Source organism: Aquila chrysaetos, chromosome 2, assembly GCF_900496995.4.
Source record: "Aquila chrysaetos chrysaetos chromosome 2, bAquChr1.4, whole genome shotgun sequence".
Classification (NCBI taxonomy): Eukaryota; Metazoa; Chordata; class Aves; order Accipitriformes; family Accipitridae; genus Aquila; species Aquila chrysaetos.
The window spans coordinates 39,964,698-39,990,966 of record NC_044005.1 but is presented as its reverse complement, the minus strand read 5'-3'; the positions used below and the strand labels follow the sequence as shown (position 1 = coordinate 39,990,966).

Here is a 26,269-nt window from a genome sequence, read left to right as displayed (position 1 = left end):
TCATAGGGAACAGGATCTTCATTTTGTGAGACAGTAGAGAAGTATTATCCAGGTCATGCCAGTAAGCATACATTTCTGAACCATCAGATATACGTCAAGAGTGTAGTGACACCAGACCTGACATTTTACAAGAACAAGTTGTCTTTCTTTTCTGGAAACTTTCCAGTGCCTTGACTGCTGGGTTCTTTTGAGAACTGCTCTGTATTTTACTGTCTCTAAGAGGAGCTGTCTGTGAGGTTGCACAAGTTAGCTGGATTTCTAAAATATTTGGAACTATTCTGCAAGTCTCCTCCACCCAGAATTCCTGCAATATTTGGTAGATGTTTTATCTAACTATCTTAGGGGGTTTCTCTTGGTTTACTTTGTGATTGCTTCTTAAGCTATCACTGAATATGTCCTCATGGCTGTACGGAGTGCTACACAGAAGCATTGTATTTTTTATTTTTTAACATGAGATAAAATGTGTCTAACTTATGGAAAAAATATGGGGGATGTGGAAATACCATTTGCAAAGTTTTATTATTTATATTATAGCAGTGATTAGGTCTTTCAGCCAGATCAGCATAAAGAGGAGTCTGTAGTTCAGATTTACGGTGAAAAGTTTATTTTAAAGGACTGGTGTTTCTGGATTAAGGGCTATAATGCACTTGTCTGCTACCAAAAGAATTATTTGTATTTGGAAAGCAAAGACCACATTTTTAGCAAACATTCTATAAAGGCAGGATAAGTACCCCCAACACTTGCAACGTTTGGGAGGAAATATGTTGGTGACTCTACAAATGATGACAGTAAACTCTTGTTGACTCCCTTGTATGACATTTATGTTTTTAGAATACACATTTTCCTGTACTTTTTTTTTTAACATGATTGTGTTCTGCATCCAAAAAGGGCTGGTTACATTATGATTGGATGTGAAATACAAACGATGTGATTCACAGTTCTTCATGGCTTTTTGTCTAAAGCAAATGGATCCTTAAATTGTTATCTATATTTGTTCTGGGGAAATGAGGTAACACAATGTTTGTTCAGCAGGCTATGCTTATTGTCTTGATACAAAATGGATGGTTTTGATTAGATGAAGAAAACTTAATCCTCTGTTTATGTCAAAAGACAAGATAAGTGCCCCTTCAGTAACACCCTGAATTTACTCCTTATAACTAGAGACCTTTTTTTTTTTTTTGGGGGGGGGGGGGTAAGGGGAAGTTTTTTTTACCTCAGAGAAATAACAATTCAGGTGTGAGAAACAAGGGATATGTTACAAACAAAGGGGATGTGGATTAGGTGAAAGATGGAGATAAAAAGTAACACAAGCACTACACCCAGCACCCTCCAACTAGCTATGCACAACTTGCATAGTAAGGTACCTGGGCCTGGGGTAAGTAGTGGCAGACATACTGGTAAGTACTGGCAGACTTTTTGATACATAAACATCAGTGGCAGAAGTCTCAGGCTGCCACCTTGATGGCTGTTGTTGATTGATAGTATACCATAAATTGCCAAGTATAGATCTATGCTGAGACCAGAGAAAACACTTAGAGAGTCAGAGTTTTTATTTATGGACCTGCGTACTGAAGAAACAGAGGTGTAAACGCAAGCAGAATTTAGGCTAGAAAGCTTACTTGTAAATGCAGTTTCGGAAGAGACAAAGCAATAAAACGCTGTAGTTTCCGTTCTTCTCTGTGCTTAAAGATTGATCGAAAAAAACATGACTTAATTGGGAGGAAGCTTTCAGCAAGCTTTGGACAGGAGTATTTCTGTATGCTTTTCTTCTCTTTCTGCTCAGGCCATATGAGCAAGACAAACATGCATTCCAACCTAGTCTATGTTTTATAAAATGTGTCAGCTCCCTCACTAAGGTTTTCTCCTTGAAAATATTGTTGTTTCTGATTTCACCATAGCAACAAATAACTTGATACTTCTGGTGGTTTGTTAGAAATGTCCCACTACGCTGTTGTGGTATGAAGGTGCAAGTCTAAGTTCAGTCCTAATCCTTCCGGTTCCCCCCCCCCCCCCCCCCTTTTTTTCTCTTAGTTTTAATTGCCTTTTTAAATGTTTTAAATGGATGCGAGAACTTGGCTAATGTAGAAGTCACTTGAACATGGAAGAGGCAGCCTGCAAATGCTGCTGCATCGTCTCCCCAGAGATGTGGATCAATCTAGTATGTGAAACAGTGTTGGAGGGAAGTGTCTGACTACGAAGACATATGAAATGGTCTGTGCCAGTGCAGCAAGGTATTAAGTCTTGGGCAGCTGTTAAAATGTGGCAGGCCAGTAGCAGTGGGTGAAGCCTGGAACTGCCTAGGAGTAAGTTACAGCAATGATTTACCCATGTTTCTTGTTTGAAATCTCTTCCTGGCTAAACAAGACTTTTAAAAAAAGCTCTTAATATTGCAGTTATCTCAGTTCAAGATAAAATTGTTCTTGTTCTAAGCCAAAACTGCCATCTCTGAAATACATTAAAACTGCTGCCAAGGAACAGTATGTATCTTCACGGAGTTTGCCAAGTACTGTATTAGCAGAACCTGAGTTTGGAAGAAAAATAATTGATGGCCATTGTGCAAGTTTTGCTTTCCAGTGTTCTTAATCATTGGCAAAAAATAAGTATCTGGGACAATGTAACTGTGGGGACTGGACTGAAACAGGTGTGAAACTGAATGATGTGCTTAACAGTTTAAGAACTCCTCCCGTGATAGACAAGTCATGGTTTTGCTCGTCATTGCAGATGTAATTGGGCCTTGAATGCCTGTCTCCCACGTCTGAGGCGGGTGTTTAGCGCTAAACATTAATGTTGTAGCACTAAGGCATGTGGCATGCTCTTCCTCTAATCCAGAGATCCAGTACCCAGGCTGCCTCTCCCTATTAAATTCAGGAATCCAAAAGTGCAGATAATCTTGGAATAAATGCAGTCAAAAACATTTGTCATCAGTACTGTAACGAGGAACAAACAAATTGGTCGTGTAACACTGAAGACCAGAGCACCTGGTCCTCATTTTCATCAGAAAAGTTCCTGCAGCGCGTAGACGTCCTAATAGTGCCAAGCAGTTAGGTGACTAAATTGCACCAGGCCCTGTTCATTGTTCCCTGTTGTCGTTGTCTGTATTGCCACACTTGCAGCGTGCGCTGAAACAGATAAGGATAAAGTTTAATAAGGAAATAAGTAGGGTTAACTTTGCCTTACTCTCTTTTCCCCAATAATCTGTTGGTTCAAGAACTCCCTCGGGTACAGGAGTCCCAGGTTCAAGTGGTTCCTCTGCGTGACAGAAAGTTGAACTACTTTGCCTTTTATTGTTAGGTAATTATCTGTTCCGTAGAGTTTTGAGGAAGTTTCCCAAATCCTCAAACTGAGCAGCTTCTACGGGCCCCAGTTAAGCAGCTGTTGTTCCCAGCGGCGGTGGCCAGCGCCGGTGCACCCCTGGCAGCAGGGAGGGCCCCCCCCCCGGGCCCGGTCCTCTTCCGCCTCTGCGCTGAGAGCCCCTCACGGGGGGCATTCGGGGACCGGAGGGAGAAGCCCCGTTCCGCAGGCCGCCGCGGCTCCCCGGCCCGCAGCGCCGAGGACGCACCGCTCTCCGCCCGCGGACTGGTACCGCTTCCGACGGCAGGGCCGCTGGGGGCCCCCGGCCGGGCGGAGGCCGGTGCCAGGCCCCGGCGCTCCTCCCCGGGCGCGGCCTCGCCCGCCGCCCCCAGGCCCGGGGACCCGCGGCGAGCCGGGGCCGCCGGCTGGCAAGGGGGGGGGGGGGGGGGGGGGGGGGGGCCGTCCCCGGGCGGCGCGGCGCGGCCGCGGACTACAACTCCCAGCGCTCCGCGGCGCGGCCCTCCGGCGGCGGCGGCCGAGGAAACGAAAGCGGCTGCCCCGTGAGCCGACTTCACCTTCAGGCCGCAGCATGAACGGCAGCGTGGCGGGCGGCGGCGGCTTTTCCGAGGAGGTCATCAGCCTCACCCGCAGACCCTCAGGTGAGGCGCGGGGCGGCCGCCCCTCGGCGGGCCCTCGGCGCCTCCCGGGCCGGGGCGGCCGCGCCGAGGCCTGCGCAGCCCCCGGCGGGGCGGGGAGGCGAGGCCGGAGCCCGGAGCGCGGGGGGTGGCCGGGGGGGAAGGCCCTCAGCGGGCCCTGGGGCGGCGGCGGCGGCGGCGGGAGGGTCCCGGCGGTGAGGACGGCCAGCACGGTGCCCGCTCCCAGGCACCGGCAGGGTCCCGGCCCCAACGGCCTCTCCCGCCGCGGCGTGCCCGCGGAAAACGCTGCCGCGGGAAAAGCCCGTGACCTGCGTGAGGGAGAGCTAGCCGGGTCGGGCTTTGTCTTCTGGGAGAGCAGCGGCCGGGAGCGCCGGCTGCGGCCCGTGCCTCGGGTGAGACAACTCGCGTCTGGTTTTCCCAGGAGTTGCTGTCTCCGGCGCAGCTCCTGTCGCTTGCAAGCGAGGTGGCAGGTGCTCGGCCGTGTTGGATACCCCAGAGGAGGGGGCGTCTGGAAAAACGTTAGTCAAAGCGACCGTGCCCTGTGCCGTCAGCTGCGTGTTAATTGTTCGGGGTAGCATCGCAGAGGCCTTCTTCGGGGTGGTGAGCGAGAGGAGCACCGGCTGGAAGGGAGATGGAGCAGGGCAGTCTGTGGGGCGTTTTTTTTGGCTTCGCTTGTCCTGTCGCAGCAGCGTATGCTCTCGTGGAAGCCTGCAGACGCCTGTCCGCCCTCGTGTTTTTACAGGATTTACGATGCCATTCAAATCGCGCTTTCAGAAATGTGGCAGGTTAGCACCAAACGTACGGCTCTGGAGCAAAATCCTGCTTCCAAAGAACCGCAGGCTCCAGGGAGGTTTTGGAGCTAGAGCTGTACTACGGTGCGCCAGGCCTTCTCTTTAATTAAAACGAGCGCGAAAGAAAAAGTGGCAGCCTTTCTGTCTGCATAACTGCTGGGTGCGGCTGCTGGCCGGCCTTGGCTCCACGGGCCCCCCAGGGACCCGCAGCACTCGCATCGTTGGCGTATGTGCCATTTTCCTTTCTCTGGGGTGAGGGTAGTTCCCGTGCAGGGCTGGGGTCGGTCCTGGCCCCTGTGCCAGCAGTCGCAACCCAAAGGGCGAACCCACCGGGCAACCTTCTGCCTTCCCTGCTTGCCAGAGTGGCCGCTGGTCTGAAAGCTGTGTGGCCCTACCTGCACGGCCACAAGCTCAAGCTAATGAAGCCGTGCATGTCAGCGAAAATTATTTGCCGAACGAAGCCGGTTCTGACGGGAAGGCTGTTTCCGTACATTGGGAACCTAAAATTCTGAGGGAGGTGGAAGGGGGATGTTGTAGGGCAGAGTGGAGAGGTCTTCAATGTGGCCATGGCAATTTAAATCTTGATTACCGTGAGCAGCATTTGTGCTGTCATTAAGATGGGCTGTGTATTTTTTGAGTTAGCTTTCTAACTATGTCACTTGATTTGAAGGTGCTACAGCCCCTTGCGACCTTGATGCGTTTACCATGTGAATTATTATTCATGTCTGCAGAAGGGACAAAACACTGTAATCTGTAAAGCACAGTGTAATCCCGTAATCTCTCTGATTGGAGTTTTGACTGCAACTTTTTTAAATAGGTCTGATGCTAAACATCTCTGGCAAAAGTTTGCTGAGGAGTTGAACATATTTACAGTGGCAAAACAGTGTGTGTACGTCTCTTCTTTTTCAAATTTCCTTCTGAAGTACTAGGCTAAAATTAGGCAGAAAAATCTGATTTTACGGAAAACTAAATAACTTCATCGGTTGTATTTGCAATATTATTCGATCTCTCTTTTCCTAATCCTGCTGATCATGATGTTTTTTTAATGTCTTTATGAGGGACTTTTTAAGTTTCAGGGGGGTAAATGAGGCATAGGGAGGCCTGCAGCCTCAGGGGGGGTCAGCAGTTTAGCCCAGAGCCTGCTTTTAAAGCTCTGCCATTCCACTTCTGGTCCCTTGTAGGCAAGGGATTTAGTGCCCTGTGCTCTCTTCATCCCCTTGCTCCTTTTCTCCTGGTTGTGCTGTGTCTCTTCCTATGGCTGCATGAACTGGAAGGGGGAGAACAGCAGAGAGCTCAAGGAATGACGGAAGATATTTTTAGCCAGAGTGGAAGTTTAAGTGCCGGAAAGGAAAGACACAGTGAAAAAGCCCTGTCGATACTTAACTTGGTCTAGCATAAACTGCTGCCTCTTTTTTGTCACGAAGATCTGCTCCTATCTCATGTTGCCTCTGCTGATGAAAGCTGTGACTTTTGATTATTTTTCCAGTCGTAGGTGAAAACTTGCAAAACGTATACTTTTTTCATATATATAGATATATATTTGGGTTTTTTTATATACGAGAGAATCAATATATTCTGAAACTCTGATTCCTTCTTTCTGGCTTTTTAATAAGTGTTGATTAAACCTTATACTTTCTGTAGTATTGATTCCCCCTGTTCCCAGTTTATTGGATTCATGGCAAATAATTTTTAGGTTTGTGGATTTTTTTATTTTTTTTTAATTCCCATCGAAGGGTGTGGTGTTGTGCACAACTGTCCCTTCTTGGAATAGATATTAGTCTAGCTGAAATGTCAGTGTTTCTTCAATCTGCTGCTGCTTCCATTTTCATCCTCGTTTGTCTCAAGATGCCAGGAAGGGGAGGGAAAAAAAAAAAAAAAGGTGTGGCTAGATTGCTGTTAATATTTCTTTACTTCCTAGCTGTAGATGCACACTTAAAATAGCATGACTCATCTTGTACATCCTTTGATCTCCTATGACTGATTTAAAATGCTGCCTCCCAGCAGGCACATGGTGGTTTTACTTTCATTTGCAACTCTCCTCCTCAAAGTTTCTATTTGCAACTTTGAGAGAAAGTAAGAAAGAGAAAATAAATCAGCCTGGCTGAACATGGCGAGAATTTGCTTTCAGCTGTTCTTGACAATAGGTTTTGGATGACTGGTTTATGGCAGAAAAAAAAAGTTGGGTTTTTTTTTTTCCTCCATTTACTTTGATTGTATATTTGATTTTTTTCCTTTTTCCTTCACTTTTTCTTTTTTCATTGCAAGCCTCGTCTTAGAGAATCTTTCCCGTCCCTTGTCACATATTATTATTTACAGAGAAACTTAGCTGCATGTGCAGTGGGGAGTGTGCTCTCGTAACCTGTGGTTTTCCAGATTTTGAATTCAGTTTGTTCTTTTGGATTTTGATGAAACAAGAAGTCTTAATCTTTAACTGCACTTTAATCCAGCAGCTGGTTCCAGCTAGGGTTCTGTAATTGAGGCTTACTTTAAAGAATAGTATGAAAAATAACAAAAATGTGGACATCGGTTCTGTTTAATGTATGTGTATTCCTTTTTGTTTTGCTTTAAATCCGAGAACTTTGTCTTTATTTCCTGTCGTGTTTTGAATTCCTGAAACAGAACAAAGTGATTACATACAATTTTAAGGAGCTGCATCTAAACTAGTCTTTTTCTTGGAGGTGAAGGCCGCCAGTTCCAGCTCCTGAGATGTGGAAGGGGAGCCTTCTGAGCTCTAGGTGCCCTCGAGCTGGTAGCACAGCTTCTCTTGCCTTTTTCTTCATCTGTAGACAGGGTCTAATGCTCCTTGCATTTCCTAACTCTGTTTCCCAGCTCATGAAATGCTTGTCAGGCATGATTTGTTGCTCAAAGGTAATGATGTTACTATAGCCTCCTGTGAAATGCAGAATGCTTTCCTTTCCTTTCATGCTGTGCTGAAGAAGCATATTCCTGCTGAGGGCTGAATCGGCATCTCAGAACGATGGCATGTGCTTCAGTATTCCCCAACACCCACCTGAAAACGGCTTGTGGATGCTTTATGGAATGAAGCAGCTGGGCCTTCAGACTTTCAGGGTCTCTCCTCTGCTTTCAAGATCAATTTCATGAGAATAACCTTTCTAGACAGCGATAGTTGGAAAGGATGATGCATATTTGTGTGCTGTGAGTTTTAGTATGGTGGAGAAAACAGGACAGCGTGGGAGGGTACAGTCCCCAACAATAGCAAGAATGTCTGAAGCTTTGAGGTTTTTCTCATCAGCTTTCTCTTTGGCTTACCTTAGGGCTGGGCTTCAACATTGTTGGTGGGACAGATCAGCAGTACATTTGCAATGACAGCAGCATCTATGTCAGCCGGATCAAAAAGGATGGGGCAGCTTACCTTGACGGCCGATTACAAGAAGGAGATAAAATTTTAGCGGTAAGCCCTTTCTTCTGTTGCCCCATGTGTTCTTGAAATGCTGTGATCAGTGATGTGATATGAGATGCAGGTTTGCCATCACAGTGCACAGAGAGGAAGGATGTGATGAATGCAATTAGATGATGCTGAGCAGACTCCATGGAGGAACTATCTTGGGGGTCTGGGGAAGGCTTTGAGCACTAGGGAGATGAGTGCCTCTACACACAGGCCCATCTCTTCTGCCTTCTTGATTTGTCTCAGAAGCGCTCCTTGGTGCTGCGTTCATATTTCCTGTGACTTGCCTCCCTAAGGTTTTAGAATCCAGCAGACCTTCTGTTGCTCACAATGGATTGTCATTTACACACATGTAAATAAAGGTCTTCCACCTCTAAGTTTCCATTTTTTGACATTTTGACATTTGTCCATGATTACTGATCCTTTTGCTCAGGGAGATTTTTAGGCCATAAAACTTCTAGGCCATAAAACTGTCCATTTCAGCTCATCAGGAATAGTACAGGCTGCTTCTCCTTTTAGAAAAATGTTTTAAAGTGACTGAGGTTCAGTCCCGCTGGTTCTTCAGACAGTTGGCAATCATACAAGACAATGTGCTTTACAAAGTGATGAGTGAAGAAGTAGCCTCTCCTAGTGTGATACATGATCTTTTAACACGCCTTAATTTTATTTTATACTTGCTTATTATGTTCCACATTTAATCTTTTTAGCCTGTATAGAGTACCTTGCACTAGTTGGAGCCTATTATTGATCCAGAAAATGATACCAAGCTAAATGGAGAATATTATTCTATCTTTTCTTGACAGTTTAGTATTTACGTACTTGTGTTTGGGCAGTCTAAATATCAAGAGAAGGGAGGCACTGGATGTGATCTCAGGGGATACAATTAGGGGTAATGGGGATGAAAAAGAAAAATTAGGATTAATATCATCAGTTAGTGAATGAAATCAAGTAGGTTATAAAACCTTCTGCCATGAGATATTATTTTAAATTAAGAAAAATCCTAACACTTTCAAGTGGATGCCAGTAGGTGTGTAAGTCTTTTTTTGTTTTGCTTTTTTTACATCAGTATGCTTTTAAGTGTACGTTTACAACACTGTTTCAAACAGAAAGGTTTCAAAGGTAGACCAGTAGAGGGAACAATGTGGGAAAGAGACTCATAATAGCAATTTTGCTGTTCCTGCTCTTTTATTTCCATTAGCTGTCAGAATTACACCTTTGATTTGTTTCCAGTAAAGCAACAGCATAAGAAGCTGCTATTGACACAACTGTCATCTTATATTCTGATTTTGCTTCTAGATAGTTTTTTTTAGTACCATGGTGTTTTGGCTTGGAGTTTCTCATGTTATCTCTCAATGTATAAAAATACATCTATAATATGAATGGATGAATGTGGATCTTGCTGATTATAGTATCATGCCCCAAATGCAGAATTTTGTGAAGTAGGAAGATTTTTATCTCCTATCCTTCCTATGTTAGCCTGCTGAAGGGCAAATAGCAAATTTTTAATGATGCAACTGGTTCTCCTTTTCCTTTTTTGCTAGGTCAATGGCAGAGACTTGAAGGATTTGCGGCACAAGGATGCTGTGGAACTGTTCAGGAATGCAGGCTATGACGTGTCTCTGAAAATTCAGCGTAGGGTATGTTTTACCTGTTTCTTAGGGTTATTTCTGGCTCAGTGTAGTCTGGTTTCTATGATTGATAGCTCTGTATTTCATGAGGCAGAAAAATACCATGTCCAGGTGCTCCGTGTGGATTATGCATATAAAAATTTTGATTGAACTACGGCTTTCTGTAGTTGACCACAGCTGTAATCATCTGTGCATTGCTTGTTTGTAACTGTATCAGTGAAGAGGTGAGTTTGGAGAAGTCCCCAGGTTTTTGTTTTGCTGGAGTAAGGTTTTCTCACAGATCTCCTTTCTCAGAGGCAAAGGTTTGTCTGTGAAGACAGAATCTCAGGTTCTCCAGTTTTGTTTCAGAGGACAAAACCTTACTGGAGACAAAACCGCCCTGTTGTTTCAGAGGTCATCATTCATGTTAGTGTTGTAGTGGTGGGCTGCACATACATCTCAAGAAGGGCATTGAGGTGCTGGAGCATTTCCAAAGAAGGGCAATGAAGCTGGTGAAGGGTCTAGAGAACAAGTCCTGTGAGGAACAGCTGAGGGAACTGGGGTTGTTTAGTCTGCAGAAAAGGAAGCTCAGGGGAGACCTTAGCGCTCTCTACAACTACCTGAAAGGAGGCTGTAGCGAGGTAGGTGTCAGTCTCTTCTCCCAAGTAACAAGTGATAGGACGAGAGGAAATGGCCTCGAGTTGTGCTGGGGGAGGTTTAGGTTGGAGATCAGGAAAAATTTCTTCACTGAAAGGGTTGTAAAGCATTGGAACAGGCTGCCCAGGGAAGTGGTATAGTCACCATCCCTGGAGGTATTTAGAAGATGTGTAGACATGGCGCTTAGGGACATGGTTTATTGGTGGACTTGGCAGTGTTAGGTTTATGGTTGGACTCAATGATCTTAAAGGTCTTTTCCAACCTAAATGATTCTATGAAATGTGGGCTGCTATAGTTTAAATATATTGGCACCATTTTGGATATAGAAAGAGAGGAATCCTTAATCCACTGGTGTAATTTGACCACCCCTGGCTACTATTGAAGTTGTCAAAAGAAATACTGATCAGCCTGAAGCATGCTGGTGGGGAGAGGTGGGCTAAGGCCCCTTTTCTACTCCCTTAGTAAAGGAGCAAATCTTCTGGACCAGTATACAGGGCAGGTAAGAAAACCAGAGAGAATTAGTGATGCCCTTTTCCTGGTAAAGACACCAGGAGATGGTGTGGTGGGAAGTGCATCAAGGAATGACTGGATATGTGTGTGTGTCATTGCTTCTGCTGTATGAGACATACCCTGCCTCCAGCTGTTCGAGTCCTAGTTTACAAAGTGGCAGAGAAACATGAGGGTGCCTGGTAGTGACTGGGTACTCTGCAGTAAAGCTCAGTCCATCCAAAGCTGTTCTAACCCTCCTATGTGTGGAGTGTACAGGTACCCGGGGAAACCATCTTGCACATCCTTACAGAACCACCTGGTCCTAACGCAGAACTGGGGGCTCTCCTGTGATGTGCTCTGACACAAATACTTTTTTTTTCCTTGTAGTTGCAGCCACAAAATGGCCCTGTGGGTCACCAAGGTGATGGAGAATCAGGTGGGCTTCCTCTAGCAGCCATTCTTGTGCCAGGCCTGGCGCTTGCGGCAGCAGCAGTCTGGATCTTGCTGAGGTATCGACAACGGATGTGAAGAGTTCACGTTTTGGATATCACTGCGTATTTTACACAGCTATGATGTAATTTAAAGATAGAGAATCGACGATCTTATCACAGACTGATGTCAAAAAGGATCATTGCCTATCATAAAGCTGCTGCTGATGTTCTTTATATATTGATTTTGTTGTAGGGTGAATGGAAGCAAAGAGGAAAAAGGGAAGGGAGATGACTGGACTGTGTTCATGTATAGAGTGGGATAGCTGTTTTTTTGACTAATCTGAGGAGGTTTTGCCATCAGCCCTATTTTGCACCATGAACTTTCAAACACACTTATCTAATCCGTGTTTTAGGATGTGACTTTTGGTTAAAGGGAGTAGAGGTTGGGGTGGTTTTAAATCAAAAACATTTACTAGAGGCTTTGCCTTGTTTCCACTGAATTTTTCTTGAAACCAATGATCCCTGTCTGAACCATGAATAAAGAGAAGCAATGTGGAGGGTATATTATTTTTTCTGTTGAATTTTTGTTGGTTGTTGCTAAATAAATGCCTTAAGAAAAATGCATAAAATCTAATCTGTGGTTTCACAGGTAAAATCATCAGTGTAGCTGCTGATTTAACAGTAATATGCAGTGTTGGTGAGGTATTCTACCGGTTCTGGAAAGATAGAAGATAGCCTGCTGCTAGAAAAAGACTTTGATTGTCAGAATGACTGCTCATTCTTGGGTCAGAGTTGTATGAGAAAGCTTTCCACAGAATGCTAGCGTACCGGAGAGAGGCAGGCAGACAATCGAATCACAAGCATAAGCAGTGGCAAGAGATTTGGGCATGCTGAAGCTGCAGAAGAGTCTTTAAATTAGTAATGAAGCAATAGTCCCTCCATCCGTCAAGTGGGTTGAAGTCTGCATCTCTCAGGTTAAAGGTCTGTTTTGGGGGTTTTTTGCATGGGGAATACTTTAGATGAAGTTCTCTGCAGCAGCTAACTTGCTGCCTGCAGTCAGAAAATCTTACGATGATTGAAAGGGAGAAGTCAAGAGCAGGCTGGGATCATCCTGGCTATTGCTTGTTTGTGAAGACTGATGAGATGTTCAGGAGACAGACTGGCAGGTGTAAGCCAGGGTAAGGCTTAGCGAGTAAAACCAAAGGGAGAGACCCTTGCTCTGGAAAGCGTGTTGCTGAATTTACCTGCAGGGTCTCATCTTGCTGTGATTTGAATGGTTTTAAATGCCCCAGCTGACATGAGCTCTGTGGGGTAGGACCTGTTTCTCTTGTCTCCAAGAAATCAATGTGTTTTGTTGTTTTTGTGAAAGAAAAGCAAAATGCATGGTCTTGTCTGTATGATGCCAAAAAAAAAAAAAAATCACATATGCAATATATGTATTCAGACAAAGAAAAACTGGTGTCTCGGTGCTTTACTTATCTCTATTCTTTATTATTCTAGCAGGACATTGCTGATAGGTTTGAAATTGTTGTGTGTTTGCACAGGGCTGTGTTCCTGCTGTCTGCTGGAGATAGAAATGGTATGCTGTTATACGTGACATTCCTAAATCACCACGGAGTTTCAGAGCACTTAGACCACATGAAATCTTGCTTTGGCCTATAAACTGCTCTAGTGTCAAGGGAAGAGGAAACAGGAGGAATTTTGCTCAATGTTTTTAAGGGACTGTGGGAACAGACTTGAGGTTTGGTGAACGTATATTGGTGGTGGATGGCCTGGGCCGATGCGTACAGTGACTTGCCTTGGCCTGCAAACCATTTATGCCTGATAGCGGAAGGGCTGCTGTTCAGACAGATCTTTGCAGATGCAGCATGAACCAGCTTGCTTGTCTGTGACCTGCTCTGAATATTTGGCTGTGGTGTCCACATGGAGCACACGAGTGTATTAAGATGGATGATTAGAAGTTGATGCTGTTGTATCACAGCCATCAGAATAAAGATGCAGACAGTAAGACAAAGGTGTGTCTGGGACAAACCTCTTGATAAGCCCTTGCCTGAGTCCAGTTTCTGTGAAGGGGAGTATGTGGGACAAGCTAGGAGGATGAGGATTTGTGGAAAGGAGTAGTTAGTTTTACTCATTTCCCATTGAAGTAAGCCATGAAAGCAAAGCCTTTGGGTTTTTTCGGTTTTGTTTGTTTTTTACCTTTCAGCTTTGGGATTTTGATACTGTTCAGACATGATTGCCATCTGTGTTGCGGGCAGTCTGTTACGGGGGGGAGGGTTGTATCCAATGCCCAGATAATTGATGTGGCTTACTGAGCAAGAAAAGGCCCTTCTGGTGCGTAGTGTTCCTTTGGATTTCTTTTCACAATTACTGAATAATTTTAATACCACAGCATTAACTCAGTGGCTTTTCCAGAATTCTGAACAGTAGTTTTTACTCAGAATTTAAACCATCCAGTCTAAGCCTCAGGAACACCTCTCTGTGTCTGCCACCATCAAACCAGTGCCTGAGGAGTACCAAAAAATCCCTTTTCCAATCCCCAGCCACCTCTTGTCCCATTTATTGACAAAATCCTTGTGGAAAATACATCTCAACCCCAAACTCTCCTGTGAGCCGTGGCTCATATTACTTTCAGCAGCTGGGCTGTCTTACTTAAACTTTCTGTGTTTTCCAAAGTCTTTTCCACCATGTGGTTTCTGTAGCATTGAGTTTCATCTTTACACTGAATGCTGTATACTAATTTTCTGTCATTGCAGAAGAAATAAAAAAAAAAATCTAATGAGGACAGCTTGTAAATGCAAGCAATCAGAAAAAGTTTTAGCTTTTGTTACAACTTAAATCTCTGGGTTTTGAAAAGAAGGTAAGTTGAAATCTTGAAGGCAAGCATAAAAAGCATCCTAACTAATTGATATGTTTGGTTTTTTTAAGAACTCATTTACCATTAATACTGAGGGCAGCTGAAACTCTTAAATCCCCGTGTTTCTCTCCCATTCTCATCTGTTCCCTCAACCTTATTGTGAACTTACTGACCTGCTGAAGTCTGGATTGTCATACCCATAGTTTAAAGACAAATCCGTCTAGTTTGACTTCCTGTATATTCTAGGCATTTGTGTCTCACAGAGTCTCCTGAATTGTATGTGCTAATAATACGTATTTGGTTTTGGCATAACAGTGAGAAAGAGCAGCCAGACTTGATCTGAAGATAGGAAGATGCACTACTTCTGGCACTTTTTAATTAAAACAAGCTAGAAAGGAGTGTGTGGGAGGGAAAGGTGCCTTACTTTTAGTTTGCCTTTAGGTTCCAACAACTGGTTTGTTAGGTTGTTCTGTGCTAGATTAGAGAGGCCTCTAATAATGGATAGTCCCTCCCTGTGAGGGGATTTGTATGTTGTAATTGCCTTACCTCTCACATTGTTTTTAAGAAATGAAGCCAGCTGAGCCCTTCAAGATTCTCAGTGTAAGATACTTTCTCTCTTGGAGTAGTTTCTGTGGCTTTATGCACCCTTTCCAGTGTTTCTGTATTGCTTTGTAAAATCCAGACACCCCAGCCACGTGTGGAGTCTCACTATTGAGCATGGCAGTGCCATATACTAGGAGTTTTCCGTATTGTTTTCATCTGCAAACGCTTAAATTTCTTTTGGTGAAGGTGCAGACACGTGGAAAGCAAATTTAAGCCAACTCCTAAGAGCTAGCTGTTCTTAAATAACTTTTACAAATCTCTTAGAAGTGGTATACAGCTTTCCCCTTCTTCATTTGCTTTCTCAAGTGCCCTAAGGAATCTGTAAACCACAGAATAAACACCATTGCCACATGAGAGGTAAATTCTCTTAATTCCAGTTTGTAGATCAAAAGAGCAATCCCTTTTGGTCATAGTGTGACACTAGAAACGAGTGTTCAGTGCCTGTATATTCTGATTTCTAAATCCGTGTCCATACCCGATGTGACCTGCATGGTGTGGGTGAAGGTGTCTGACTTTGCGTTTTGCTGAATGACTGCATCTCCTATTTGTATTGGCTGTGTGCACTGACAGGCCCAGATGACTCTCTGCCTCGTCTGCTGTATTATTTACCAGTCCACTATCTTTAGCAATACTGGTTTTGTCTTCTGCCAGATCATTGGTGAAAACACTGAATGGAGTTTGGTACAGAGGCAACCTCCCCCCGTGGTTAGGATTTTTCAGTAACTGTTGGTATCTCCTGATTATTGGATTCTTTGTTTAACGGATGCATTTTGATAGTGTATAGCATTGATTTTTTTTTTTTTTTTTTTTTTTTTTAAATACACGTATCAGCATGTTGCATAGTACTAAGTAGATCACATCTGAGTGATCAGTAAACTTAATCTGTTCTCTTGCTGGCAGAAGCTGATACAGGGGTAATAATCAGGTCAGGTGAGCTTTATGAGCCAGTCTTCCTGCCATCCTCTTTCCTAATTTATTGATGTGGGGTTTACCTATGAAGTCATTTTCCTCTACTTGGGTTGAAGGAAAGAGCAGATAACTTACTAATGTGAGAGTGTCCCACGGGCTGGGGGCCCAAGGGAAGGGTTATGTGGAGAAGTGTGAAGGAGGGCCTTGACTATACCCTTGTCCTCAGGGTTTTCCTCATGACTAGCTTTAGGCAGACTCATGGTGCATCCATGCTGCTGTGCTTGGTACGTGTCCTCTCTGGGGCTCTGCTCTGTCTCTCCCCACGTGCAGCTGAGGGGGGACTCCAGGCCTTGAAGAAGGATCCACGTATGATGAGAACGTACGCTGGTTTAAATGAAGAGCAATGTTGTGCAGACTCAAACGGCTTTCCTTGTCTAATTTGAAAGCTTTTGTCCTTGCTGCTGCAGCTGTAACTGGTGGCAGGCAAACTTCACTGTGGAGTGAGCTGTATATCTCCTACCTGACTGTCAAAACCAACTTCCTAGGTTGGCACTCTTAGTAAAGAAGAGTAACTGTGCTAAGTATGCAGGGTAATTATTCAAAGTGGCATGTGAACGATTGGAGATCACTTACCAAGCTTTCATGCTTGTGTTTATGTCCAAGTCTTCCAGCCATGTTTTCCTGTGGTAAAGTTCTCTTCCCTCTCATCCCTTTTCACCACCTCTCAGCAGCCTAGCATTTGTGCCTGGCTTGCATTTTTTACCTTGACACAAATGCAATTGTCATAGAAAAATTGTTGCTTTTGCTCTGTCAGCAGGTACTGATATTCATTAATTCAACTGTGTCCCCTTAGTTGCTCTGAACTAGCTGTTGGTCTTGGTGTTAATTATTCTTTTCCTTTTCCCTCTGGAAAAGAATGTTGGCACTTAGTTCTGTGACTGCCCTCATTCTGGCTGGTTTGTCAGGTGTTGGAGGACAGATCACAAGAACACCAAGCACGAGCGTGTTCTCCCCTGAGGTAGTGGAGGCTGTACAGTTGGAGCAGTAAGAGGCTCTGATCAGCTCTGAACTCAGCCCAGAGAAGCCCTAAGAGCTTCACTCTCTGATGATGTGGACACTAGAAGCTCTTGCTGAGTATCAATATTTTAAGCAGGATGGTCCAGTCTCTACAGCACTAAGGGCTGGATTCCAGTTTTGGAAATGCCTCTGAAGACCTTTGTTGATGTTGTGAGAACTCCCAGCTCCAGGCCTTCCCTTTTTGCCCTTAACGATGTGTCTGTCTCACCTTTCCAAGTTCCTGACTGTGGTGGTCCTGGGAGGAAAGATGTTTCCAGTTGTTAGAGTGTGGGAGTCTACGTTAGACCTGTACCCCATCTCCTGCAGTGGGTTGGATGGGCAGGATAGGCAGATCTCGGGGCTCACCAGCTAGATGACTATGTATCCACTACTTGGGAAAGTGCAGCAGAAGTGCAGTTTATGCTAAGCATGTCGTTCTTCTGCTGGGACAGAGTATTTCCAGAGAAGGAAGACAGACAGTTTAGCAAAGGCAAGCAGAGTTTTGGAAAGACAGTTGTACTTGTGCTTGAGAGCAGGGTTGTCTATATATCCATGGCTAACAACATCTCTGGGAAAAGTTTTGGGGGGAGAGTTAGAGTAGATGAGAAAAGAAGGGCTGAAGAAAACCTCTTTGTTCTTGTCCATAGTGAGTGAGTGAGGGAAGTGTGCTCCTAAGAAGGAAATGAGATTCAAAAGAAATAAAGGCTGAACCTGATTCAATATGCTTGCATGGGGCAAGGGGGTGGGAAGTCGGAGAACACAGCTGGGGATGGCTGATTTAAACACAGTGTTTTCTGGGAATGGAAAAGTAGCAGTATAAGGTGTAAGCCATGCTGTTTTTTCCATCTTTGACACAGCCACCTGCTTCAGCTACTTTAGTCTAACTAGTAATAAGCACTTGATGAACCATTAGAGCTACTCTGGATGTTAATAACATTCATGCAAATAGACAAGAAGCTCTGTCTTCCTGAATCACTTCAAATTTTGAGTTCATAGATAGTTTTCAAGGTAGATTGCTGGCATTAATTGAAGGACGTCAAGCTGTTAAATAGGAAGTAGTCTGTGTTAGATAGTTCTGTGGTTATTTAACATTCATTAGTGCAGGAACATGCTTGGGTTCTTAAAGGTGGGGTTTTTTTTAAATCTAGAATGATTGAGATACTAGCAATCCGGTGTTAAAAGTTGTTAGTGTGGGGATTCCCAGGTGGAACTGGAGACTGTATGAAAGAAATCACTTGCTTAACTGGTGAAATACTTGCTGTCTCGCTTAAGTACATAGGCTGTATGGGAGTCCAAATGCAACACATGAAATAGTGGGGTCACAGTTACCCCAAATGGTCTTTTGCATTCATTGCTCATCAGCATGTTTTAGTAAACTTCTAAATCACTGAACCAATAAAACATGGAAGGAAAGGGGATAAAAGAATTATAATATTTAGGACTCCTTTCACTTCCTTCTTCCTGAATATAGCAAGTATAGTACAAAGTTTGGGAATATAGTTCAGAAATTTAATTTTAAAAGGTGAGTAATAATCCATGATTATGTGTATTATTTTTTTCTTTCATTGTGTAAATAATGCTCTTCTGAAGGGTGTCTAGTGAATTTAGAGAAGACTTTATGCAGCTCTGCTTATGCTCCTCCACAGACTGTTGTCAGCTGATGCACAAAAATGCACGCTGGTCATGCACTCTAATGGCAAAGATAATACCTTTGGCTGTAAAGTGCTTTTATACAAGGGAAGTATTCAGGTATTCTTGGCTTTGCCATGTTGGTGTTGCGTGGGAAGGGAGCAGAAATCAGGTAGGAAGGCAGGGCAGAAAAGGCAGAGAGGTCTTGCAGGAGCAGGGTAGGTAACAGCGGGACACATGGTAGGGATGCGGTCTGCTTGGCATAGCAGTCCTCCTCTACGCTGGGAGCTTCCCTGCAGAAACCAAGCTCCTTGGCCCCTTCAACCAAGTCCCTGCAGCAGCGTGGGGCTTCTGAGTCCCAGCTGAGCTGTCACATGCCACGTGGCTGAATTGCAGCAAGAGTGCCGCAAAAAGCCGGTTTGTCTGCCAGCCCAGCACTTGAAGATCACAGTTCTACAAAGAAATTTCAGTCTTGAGTCCTTTTTCTTAAATTGCTTGAATCTTTTCCTTAGCAGTGGTACCAGCTTTGCCAGTTAACTATAAACCACCGAGGAAGTGTTGTGTATAGACATTGTCAAGGAATCTGATCAAACTTAACTTTCTTCTAATGGTAATTAAAAGGGAGTGTTTGAATCTGTACCGAAATTGTCCAGCGCAGTGGTTTATGGGCTCCGCTGCATTTCACTCAGATGTTGAAACAGGACTTCAGATGTTCTTGTGTGAACAATTAGACATGCTGGGATGCGGAGGAAAAAGCCTGCCCCATTCTGTATTCAAGTTCTCCCTGTCTGGCAAGCTTTAATTAATCTTTCCTTGAACTGCTGGTATGTCCCATTTTGGCTACTGAATTTGTTTGTAGTGTATAAATACTTATAAAAATCCTAAATGGAGGATGTAAGAGCACTGATCAGCTGAATGAGAACACGCGTTTCTGAAGCTGTGGTATGAAGCTGGAAAATAAAACCAAACACAATCCAGCACACGGACTTCTGTGGTTGTGGTTAGAAAAAAAAAAGCATAGTCAAAGTGCTGCTCCAGGGAAACCACTTTACTCTGCTACTGCTGTCTCCAAGTGCTATTTTAAATGCTCACGTCAGAACATGTATGCTGTTGTTCAGGGTGAACACTGCAGTATGGAGATGTGGGCTGGATGTGAAAGGCACTGATTATAAAAGATTGGCTGGAGAGGTATGAAGGTTTGGATAACCCCGAGGACTCAACAGTTGTTGCTGAAGGACGAGGTTTGGGCCACCTTGTGCCACGGTTTGCATGTGCCTCAGTCAGTGTCATGTGAGTATCTGTGCTGATTCTTTGAGAAGCAGGCCCTGTTTTCCCAAAATGCAGGCTTATTTTTGCATAAAGCCGACATGTCCTTGATTTTAAAGTGGTTCACGTTAAAGGGATTTGCTCTCAATGGCTTCCCCTGACTGAAATAGGTTCTCATGGTCGTGATATTTAACATTTTAGAGGTGAGATTGTAGGCTGCCCTTTAATAGGGGCAACCATTTCTGATTCAGAGCTTAACAACAGGGCATACAGAGGATGAACGTCTTGTGCTGAGAAAAGAAAAACAACGTTAGGCCAGTGTTCCCACCATGCTTCTCCTGGCAGCGGGGGCAGGTGGGAGGAGAAGGATGGCAGAGAGTTGTCCCTCTTGCTTGTCAAATGCTGATCTATTTTAAAAGCACCAGACTGGAAACCATTCTCTGTAACTTTGCTTTGCTATGGCCTTCTAGTGATTTTTTTTTTCAATGCCTGAAATATATTGCTTTTTTGCTGGGCCATCAGCAAAACATATGTGACCTTTCTCCACCTAATTCTGAAAGTTTTCTGCCTGTCACCAGCTCCTCCATGCAGTGGAGGGAAACAAGAACTTTTTCAAGCCTGAAATGGAAACCACAAACTTGAGGCTAAATACAGGCCGATGCATTTTCTCTGAATTTAACTTTATTATGTTAATCAGAGAGACAACTTGAGAGAGAAAACTGTTTTTTCCCTGTGCAGAAGAGATCTCTATTTGCCCTTACTGAAGGGCAGAGAGGTAATTATCACCTGTGGGACAGGGGTGGGTTAGCAGGAGGGAAACCCTAGTGTGCCCCAAAGCTGTCCTCTTGAGATTCTGCTTCAGAGATGAATTTGAATTGCTTGACTTGCCTTTTAAAGGTATTCTGTACATCTCCCGTATGGATTAAATCGAAGGTGTTCAAAGTAGGGTGCTTGTTTTGTGAAACCACACCTAATGGTGTATTTCTGTCATTTAACAATTGCCCTGGTAAATTCTTTCTGATGCACATTATTTGTATGGTTTAGACCCCATGCTTTTCATGAGGGCACTTGATATACTTTCTATATGTGAACATATTTTTAAGTGTGTAGTAGAGCAGGGATGAAAAAAATGAAGTAATACTGTGTACACACAGAAATGACCCATCTATACAATCACTGCCTGTTGAAGATATAACCACTGATAATTAGTGATTCATTAGCAATTCTCAGTTCATTGGTTCCCAAGATGGTGATATCAAATCAGTGCAGTGTTCTTGGTTATGATCAGTGGCTCATCTAAATACACATGTTGATGGTTGTCGTTTTATGGGGAAGGATCAGACAAATGTTCCTGCAAGTTGGGAAGCATGAATGCTAAGAAGAATGTGGAGCAAGGAAAATGAGGGATCAGTGCAAATGACATGTTGTCGCAGATGGTGAAAGAGATGAGTCAGACTCAGATGTCCTAATAGCTGTTATTGATGAAGGAACTCTTTCTCAAACAGTTGTTAGTATGGTTTAAGCTTATCATTTGGGCCTGTGTGTTTATCCCCAGGCTTTAACAACACAGACTGTTGAAGAGCTGTCGCTCATAGCCACTTGTTCACAGCTGCTTGCACACATGGCTGCATGGAGAGGGTCTCCAGCAAGATGATCTATGCCAGCATCAGTGACTGGCTATATTGTTTTCCCTTGCCTAAGAGGATGCATGTCAATTATTGAAATAACCTTAAAAGAGCAGGAAGAGGGAAGAAGAATGGAGAGCTTTAATATTTTACCTGGCACATCTTCAGCTTTGCAAACCATAATAATAAGTGGCACATTAGAAGTGTCTAGTTATACACACTAGTTATACAGATAGCTAAACTCTTTCAGGTAGCATCTTAAATAATGAGTCCTAGTTTTTCTACTAGTTTCAGTACGTATTATGTTGATTATGATAGGTTCTTACCTTTATGATCAAGCTTCAAGTCAGCTAAAATTCCACACATGGAGAGATGCTTCAGAGTGGTGATGTGGCTGGCAACATATCATTGAATGCAAAGGTTGTTCCAAAGAGAGAGCTCGGGTCCCTCCTCCTGCAGGTGAGCTCTGGGTAGAGGCTCTTACTTGCTTTGCTCCTCCATGAACTTCAGTTTTACCTCTTTTCTCACCACTCAGATTTACCAGGAGGAAAAGTAAGACTTTCTGCTTACAGTTCTCCAGATTCCTCCCTGTGCCTTTTTGGAACATCATACAGTGTTTTCTACACTCCTGTCCTCTGGAACAGGAGCTGATCTTAAGAGATAGTATGATCTTTGGTTGAGATACCAAAGGAAAGCTGCACTAACTCTCTAGGGCCTTTGCTGGTGTTTTGCAGGTCAGAAGAGCGCCAACCCAAAAAACTCCCTCTGGAAGGCACTATGTTTCTTTTTAAGTGACTATTCTGGGCAGCTCTCAGTGCTCAGCTCATCAAAAAGTCACTGACTGGATTTTTGTGACTCCCATAAGCTCTAAAATTGTATAGAAGTCAGAGCCAACCCTTTGCAGTTGGCAACACCCGGAGAGATTCAGGAAGGAGTGATCCAATAACATTGCAGTGAAGCAAGTGGAAGAGCTCCCAACAGGGAGTGCTTTGTCTTCTGGGACAATTTAATAAAGCTATAGTGACCCTGTAGTGTTGGGGGAGTAATACATGCATCCCTTAGAAGTAGTTATCTCATTTCTGCGGAGAACCAAGTAATTAGTGGTGTTCTAACAGCTCCTTTCCATTTCCAGGTTGTTCCACTCTTGTATCTTGTTCAGAATCTGAGATCACTTAAGAATATCGGCAGATAAGGTTCTTTTATCCACAAAATGCCCTCTCCTTTCCCTGTCTTTATCCTTCCCTCTTTCAAACATCAACAGTTATGGCAACAGGAAGGTTGGAGGCAAATAAGCAGCTGGCAGTCTTCCTAATGGGCAGTAACACAGGCTGGAGTCTCTCCTGAATTCAACAGCACAGTGGCGAAACTGCAGTAGCATTGCTAACAGTGGCACAGAGTGCATTTTGAGCTTGCAGGGTAGCTGGATTTAAGGAGGTGAGATATTGCTCATGCTAAACCTTCTACCAGAGCTGAACAACATGATGCATACAAATGCAGAAAACGTGGTCTAAGGTTTTAAAATGGCTTTCCTTATTTATTTATTTATTTTCCAGAACAAAATGGTAAAAGATGGTCTGGGTTGCAAAACTAGGAGTGAAAGGGCAGCTTAGTTGCTGATTCTGGATTACTTCAAGACAAAAAAAAGAGGGACACTGTGGTTGCCTCTCTTATCTGGCTTTAATGCAATGCCTTTCTCTTAGCCTAGCAAGTTTTCCACAAATGAGAGTGAGTGGGGGCGGGGGGGAAGTGTAGGCTTGAAAACTATGGAATTAGATACTAGTGTTCCAGGGTTTTATTTCCAATATACTTGTATCTAATCCCTCCTGCTGTTGGTGTCTTTTGTCGGACCCTCACTCTGCAGACTGTTTTTCTGACATACTATATTATGCTTCAGTCCATTCTTTTTTTGTCTGCTGAGAGTTTCCTTCGCTCAGACTGTTCCCAGTTATAGGATAAAAAAAGATATTTTACAATCAATATGCCAATAAGGTGAAAATATTTGCTGTTACCTTTATTTGGCCCTAGATTTAAATTGTGCAGATCTACCAGGTCTAATGGGACAGATTCATTCTTGATGTGATTGAAAGGCTGAATATGTCCTTAGTTATCTGTGAATGGAGGTGAATACTCCAAATTTCAGATCTCAGTCCTACTCTCCTGAAGTTTAAAGAAATTTTGATTGGAGTTTCAATCCAAACTCTGTTGCTTGGCTTTATCTGCCTACTGCTTTGAAATGAATCCGGAGTTGAAACACCCTCCACACTTCAGGGCGGTTCAAATTTGAGTTTCAAGGATGGGCAGGATCAGGAGGAAGGGAGGAAGGAAGCCAGTGGGGTTCCCTAATTACTAGTAATGTTTTAATTAAGTGGAATAGAGCTACATGAGTTTGATAATCTGAGTTCCTCTTTAGAATATTGCTATTAGGAGATGCCTGCACTGGAAGTGGTTCTTTCTCATAGCACCACAGTTGTGTGAGAGCCATTTTATCCTGTCATTTTTAATGAAAGTTAAGCCAGGAGTGATAGTATTTGAAGGCTGTCACTTATGGCTGACAGCTACTTCATCTCCATTTTCATGCACTCAGCATAATGTTTATAAGCATCCCCTGCAAAGGTACAGCTTAAATATATGGACTTCTGCATGCCTGTGCTATATATGGACCACCTACAAAATCCATTTGTCTGAGAACTACTCAAAAGTCAATGTTTAGATGTGCAAGCTATGAGAGTGTGTGTCTGTGTCTGCGTTTGGTGACAGGCTTTGGATGTAATCCTAAAATACCTCCCAGGTTGCAGCTATAAACACAACTGGTGGAAGCACTAGTGGGTAAGGCCAGCTCAGCATGTGTCAAGTTATATGGTGGCATGTGTCAATAAAACAGCTCTTCTACCGTCACTACTATTTTTAGTGCTGGGCCATCCCAGAATACTGCAGCTGCTGCTGCCCGCACTGAGATGCTAAGGGCTTTACTTTGGCCCCTGTTAGTTTCTGCTCCTGGGATCTCTTAATCCTCCCCTGTGATGGAGTGGCCATCCCATGCCAGTCCTGCCCCTGGGTTTTGGTACCCAGCTATCTAGAAGCAGAGCAGAAGGAATCGGAGCCTTTAGAGCACTCTGGGGTTGGAAGGGCAGAGGAAGCGGAGACTGGGGCTGTCTGGACCCGCGTGCCAGTGAAATTTTACTGAAGGGACTTTCTGCAGTGCTCAGAGCAAGCTGTCGCCGGGCTCCAGGTTTTCAGGACATGAAAAGGAATTGCAGTCTTTACGAGCTCTTCTAAAAAGTGCAGTAGTGGTGCTCACTTGCAGCCTGTGACTCAAAGCCTCGCGGGAAGCACGTTTGCAGTTTGGGGATCGGTAGAGGCACTGACGGGGATCACCGCTGTAGCGGTGTGTGCACAGTGATGCAGTCTGCGTTGCACGACAGAGGGGCTGTTGCCCAGGGCCTAATTCTGTCCTGCCTCCCAAAATCATGGCCACATCCAGCCTTTGCTACTGTCTTTAAGCACCGTGGTGAGTTCAGCTAGGCTAAGTGGGCATCAGCCAGTGGGCGCATGCTGAAAACTGCAAGAAAGCCCAGCAGCAGGGAGAATAGGGGCATTCTTTCTTCTTTTTCGGGGGGGAATCATTTGCAATTCCTTTTTAAGAGCATTATTTTACAGGGGCATTTAAGCTTCAGTGACCAGAGACTTGGCACCACAAGATGTTCTCATCGCTGACCAAGAGGCCCTCAGCACCCTGCAGAATTGGGCTGTACCTCACCACCCACGTTTAGACTGGCACACGGGCTCTTCCTTTTTTCCTTCCACCTTGCGTTGCTCTCTGAGTGTGGTAGGACACTTCCTCTTTCCCCTGTGCCATGATGCCCGGACCTGTGAAATTGCTGCTGTTTCTTAGCACTAAAGTCTGTTCTGCTCCCTGTGTTTTTTGGGTCTGCTTTTGCTTCTGAATTCTGGACTGCTGTCCAGAGTTTCAATATATTAGGAGAGGGACATTGTTTTTAAAAAGCAAAGCGAACATGAATTCTGAGCAGCAAAGCACTTTTAAGGTGTAATTCATTTTATGTCAAAGTGCTTTTGAGCTGTATATAAAATAAACAAAAATCCTAAAAAAATCCTTCAGCTACACAAAGCAAAACAAACTTGGCACATTAAATAACGTGTTAATAAGCATCTATAAAATAAGATGATGGTTTCAATCTGATTTATTTTTCAGTCCAGTGGAGACAGCTGATGAATCATACATGGTTATGGCACTTGTGAATTGTAAGTCTCCTCACGACTGAAGGTAAATGTCAAAGACACCATGTGTTAGAACAAGATATTTTGCTTGGCAGGTATAGCTTATTAGGAAATAGGCTTCCGTTTTATACATACACACTCTACATTGCTCAATTGAGTGTATCGGTTCCTTGAGCACCCATCCTGTAGCTGTCTTGTATGGTTGAATACCTCCTCCTCATTTAGGTAAATAGCATTTTCTTTGGTAGTGGAGAAGGGAGAGGGTATGATCGCTGAAATCCTTTCTCTTTGGTGCTCTTCTAGTAAGCAATAAGCAGAACACATCTGTCAGCTGTGTGGTTCGGAGGCACAACGTGAGCTGGGTTAGAACTGAGTTGCCAGAAGGCAAAACGTTTGTGGCCGTGTCCTCTGCTCTTGCTGAATTTGACTTCCTACCTGAGCGGGAGCGGGTTTCTCCTGTCAGTGCTCAGAGCTCTGGCTTGGCCTTTTTCCAGCAAACAGAAGAGGCTTCAGACATTCAGGCTGAGCAAAGGACATCTGATGCAAAGATTTTATCTCCTGACCTTCCAGGGCTTCTCTGAGAGAGGCAAAAGCTTTCCTAGAGGACCTGGCTCTGAAATGCTTCCCTGGAGAGTTTTCACATCTCCTGGTCTCTTTTAGCTTCTCACTGCTATCAACACAGAGATTATTCTGGGGATAAATCCAACAGCCCTGGTGCTGACTTTTGAGAGAGGAGCAGAGAGAAGTGCCCCCTCCGCCT

General features: G+C 44.1%; 1 protein-coding gene across 1 annotated transcript; it reads left to right on the top strand.

Moving 5' to 3' along the window:
• The first annotated feature begins 3,753 nt into the window (after positions 1-3,753).
• Positions 3,754-11,890, top strand: LOC115353574 (synaptojanin 2 binding protein). Its single transcript, XM_030043193.2, has 4 exons — positions 3,754-3,950; positions 8,014-8,150; positions 9,686-9,781; positions 11,285-11,890. Exons 1-4 carry the CDS (start codon positions 3,881-3,883, stop codon positions 11,423-11,425), a joined length of 444 nt encoding a protein of 147 aa, XP_029899053.1. The 5' UTR covers positions 3,754-3,880; the 3' UTR covers positions 11,426-11,890.
• Positions 11,891-26,269: the final 14,379 nt, after the last annotated feature.

Excerpts from the sequence above, each read along its gene's own strand:
- LOC115353574 (XM_030043193.2), top strand. The coding sequence starts at position 3,881 with ATGAACGGCAGCGTGGCGGGCGGCGGCGGCTTTTCCGAGGAGGTCATC. Across the intron at positions 3,951-8,013 it reads CCTCACCCGCAGACCCTCAG|GGCTGGGCTTCAACATTGTT; the intron begins GTGAGGCGCGGG and ends GGCTTACCTTAG. Across the intron at positions 8,151-9,685 it reads AAGGAGATAAAATTTTAGCG|GTCAATGGCAGAGACTTGAA; the intron begins GTAAGCCCTTTC and ends CTTTTTTGCTAG.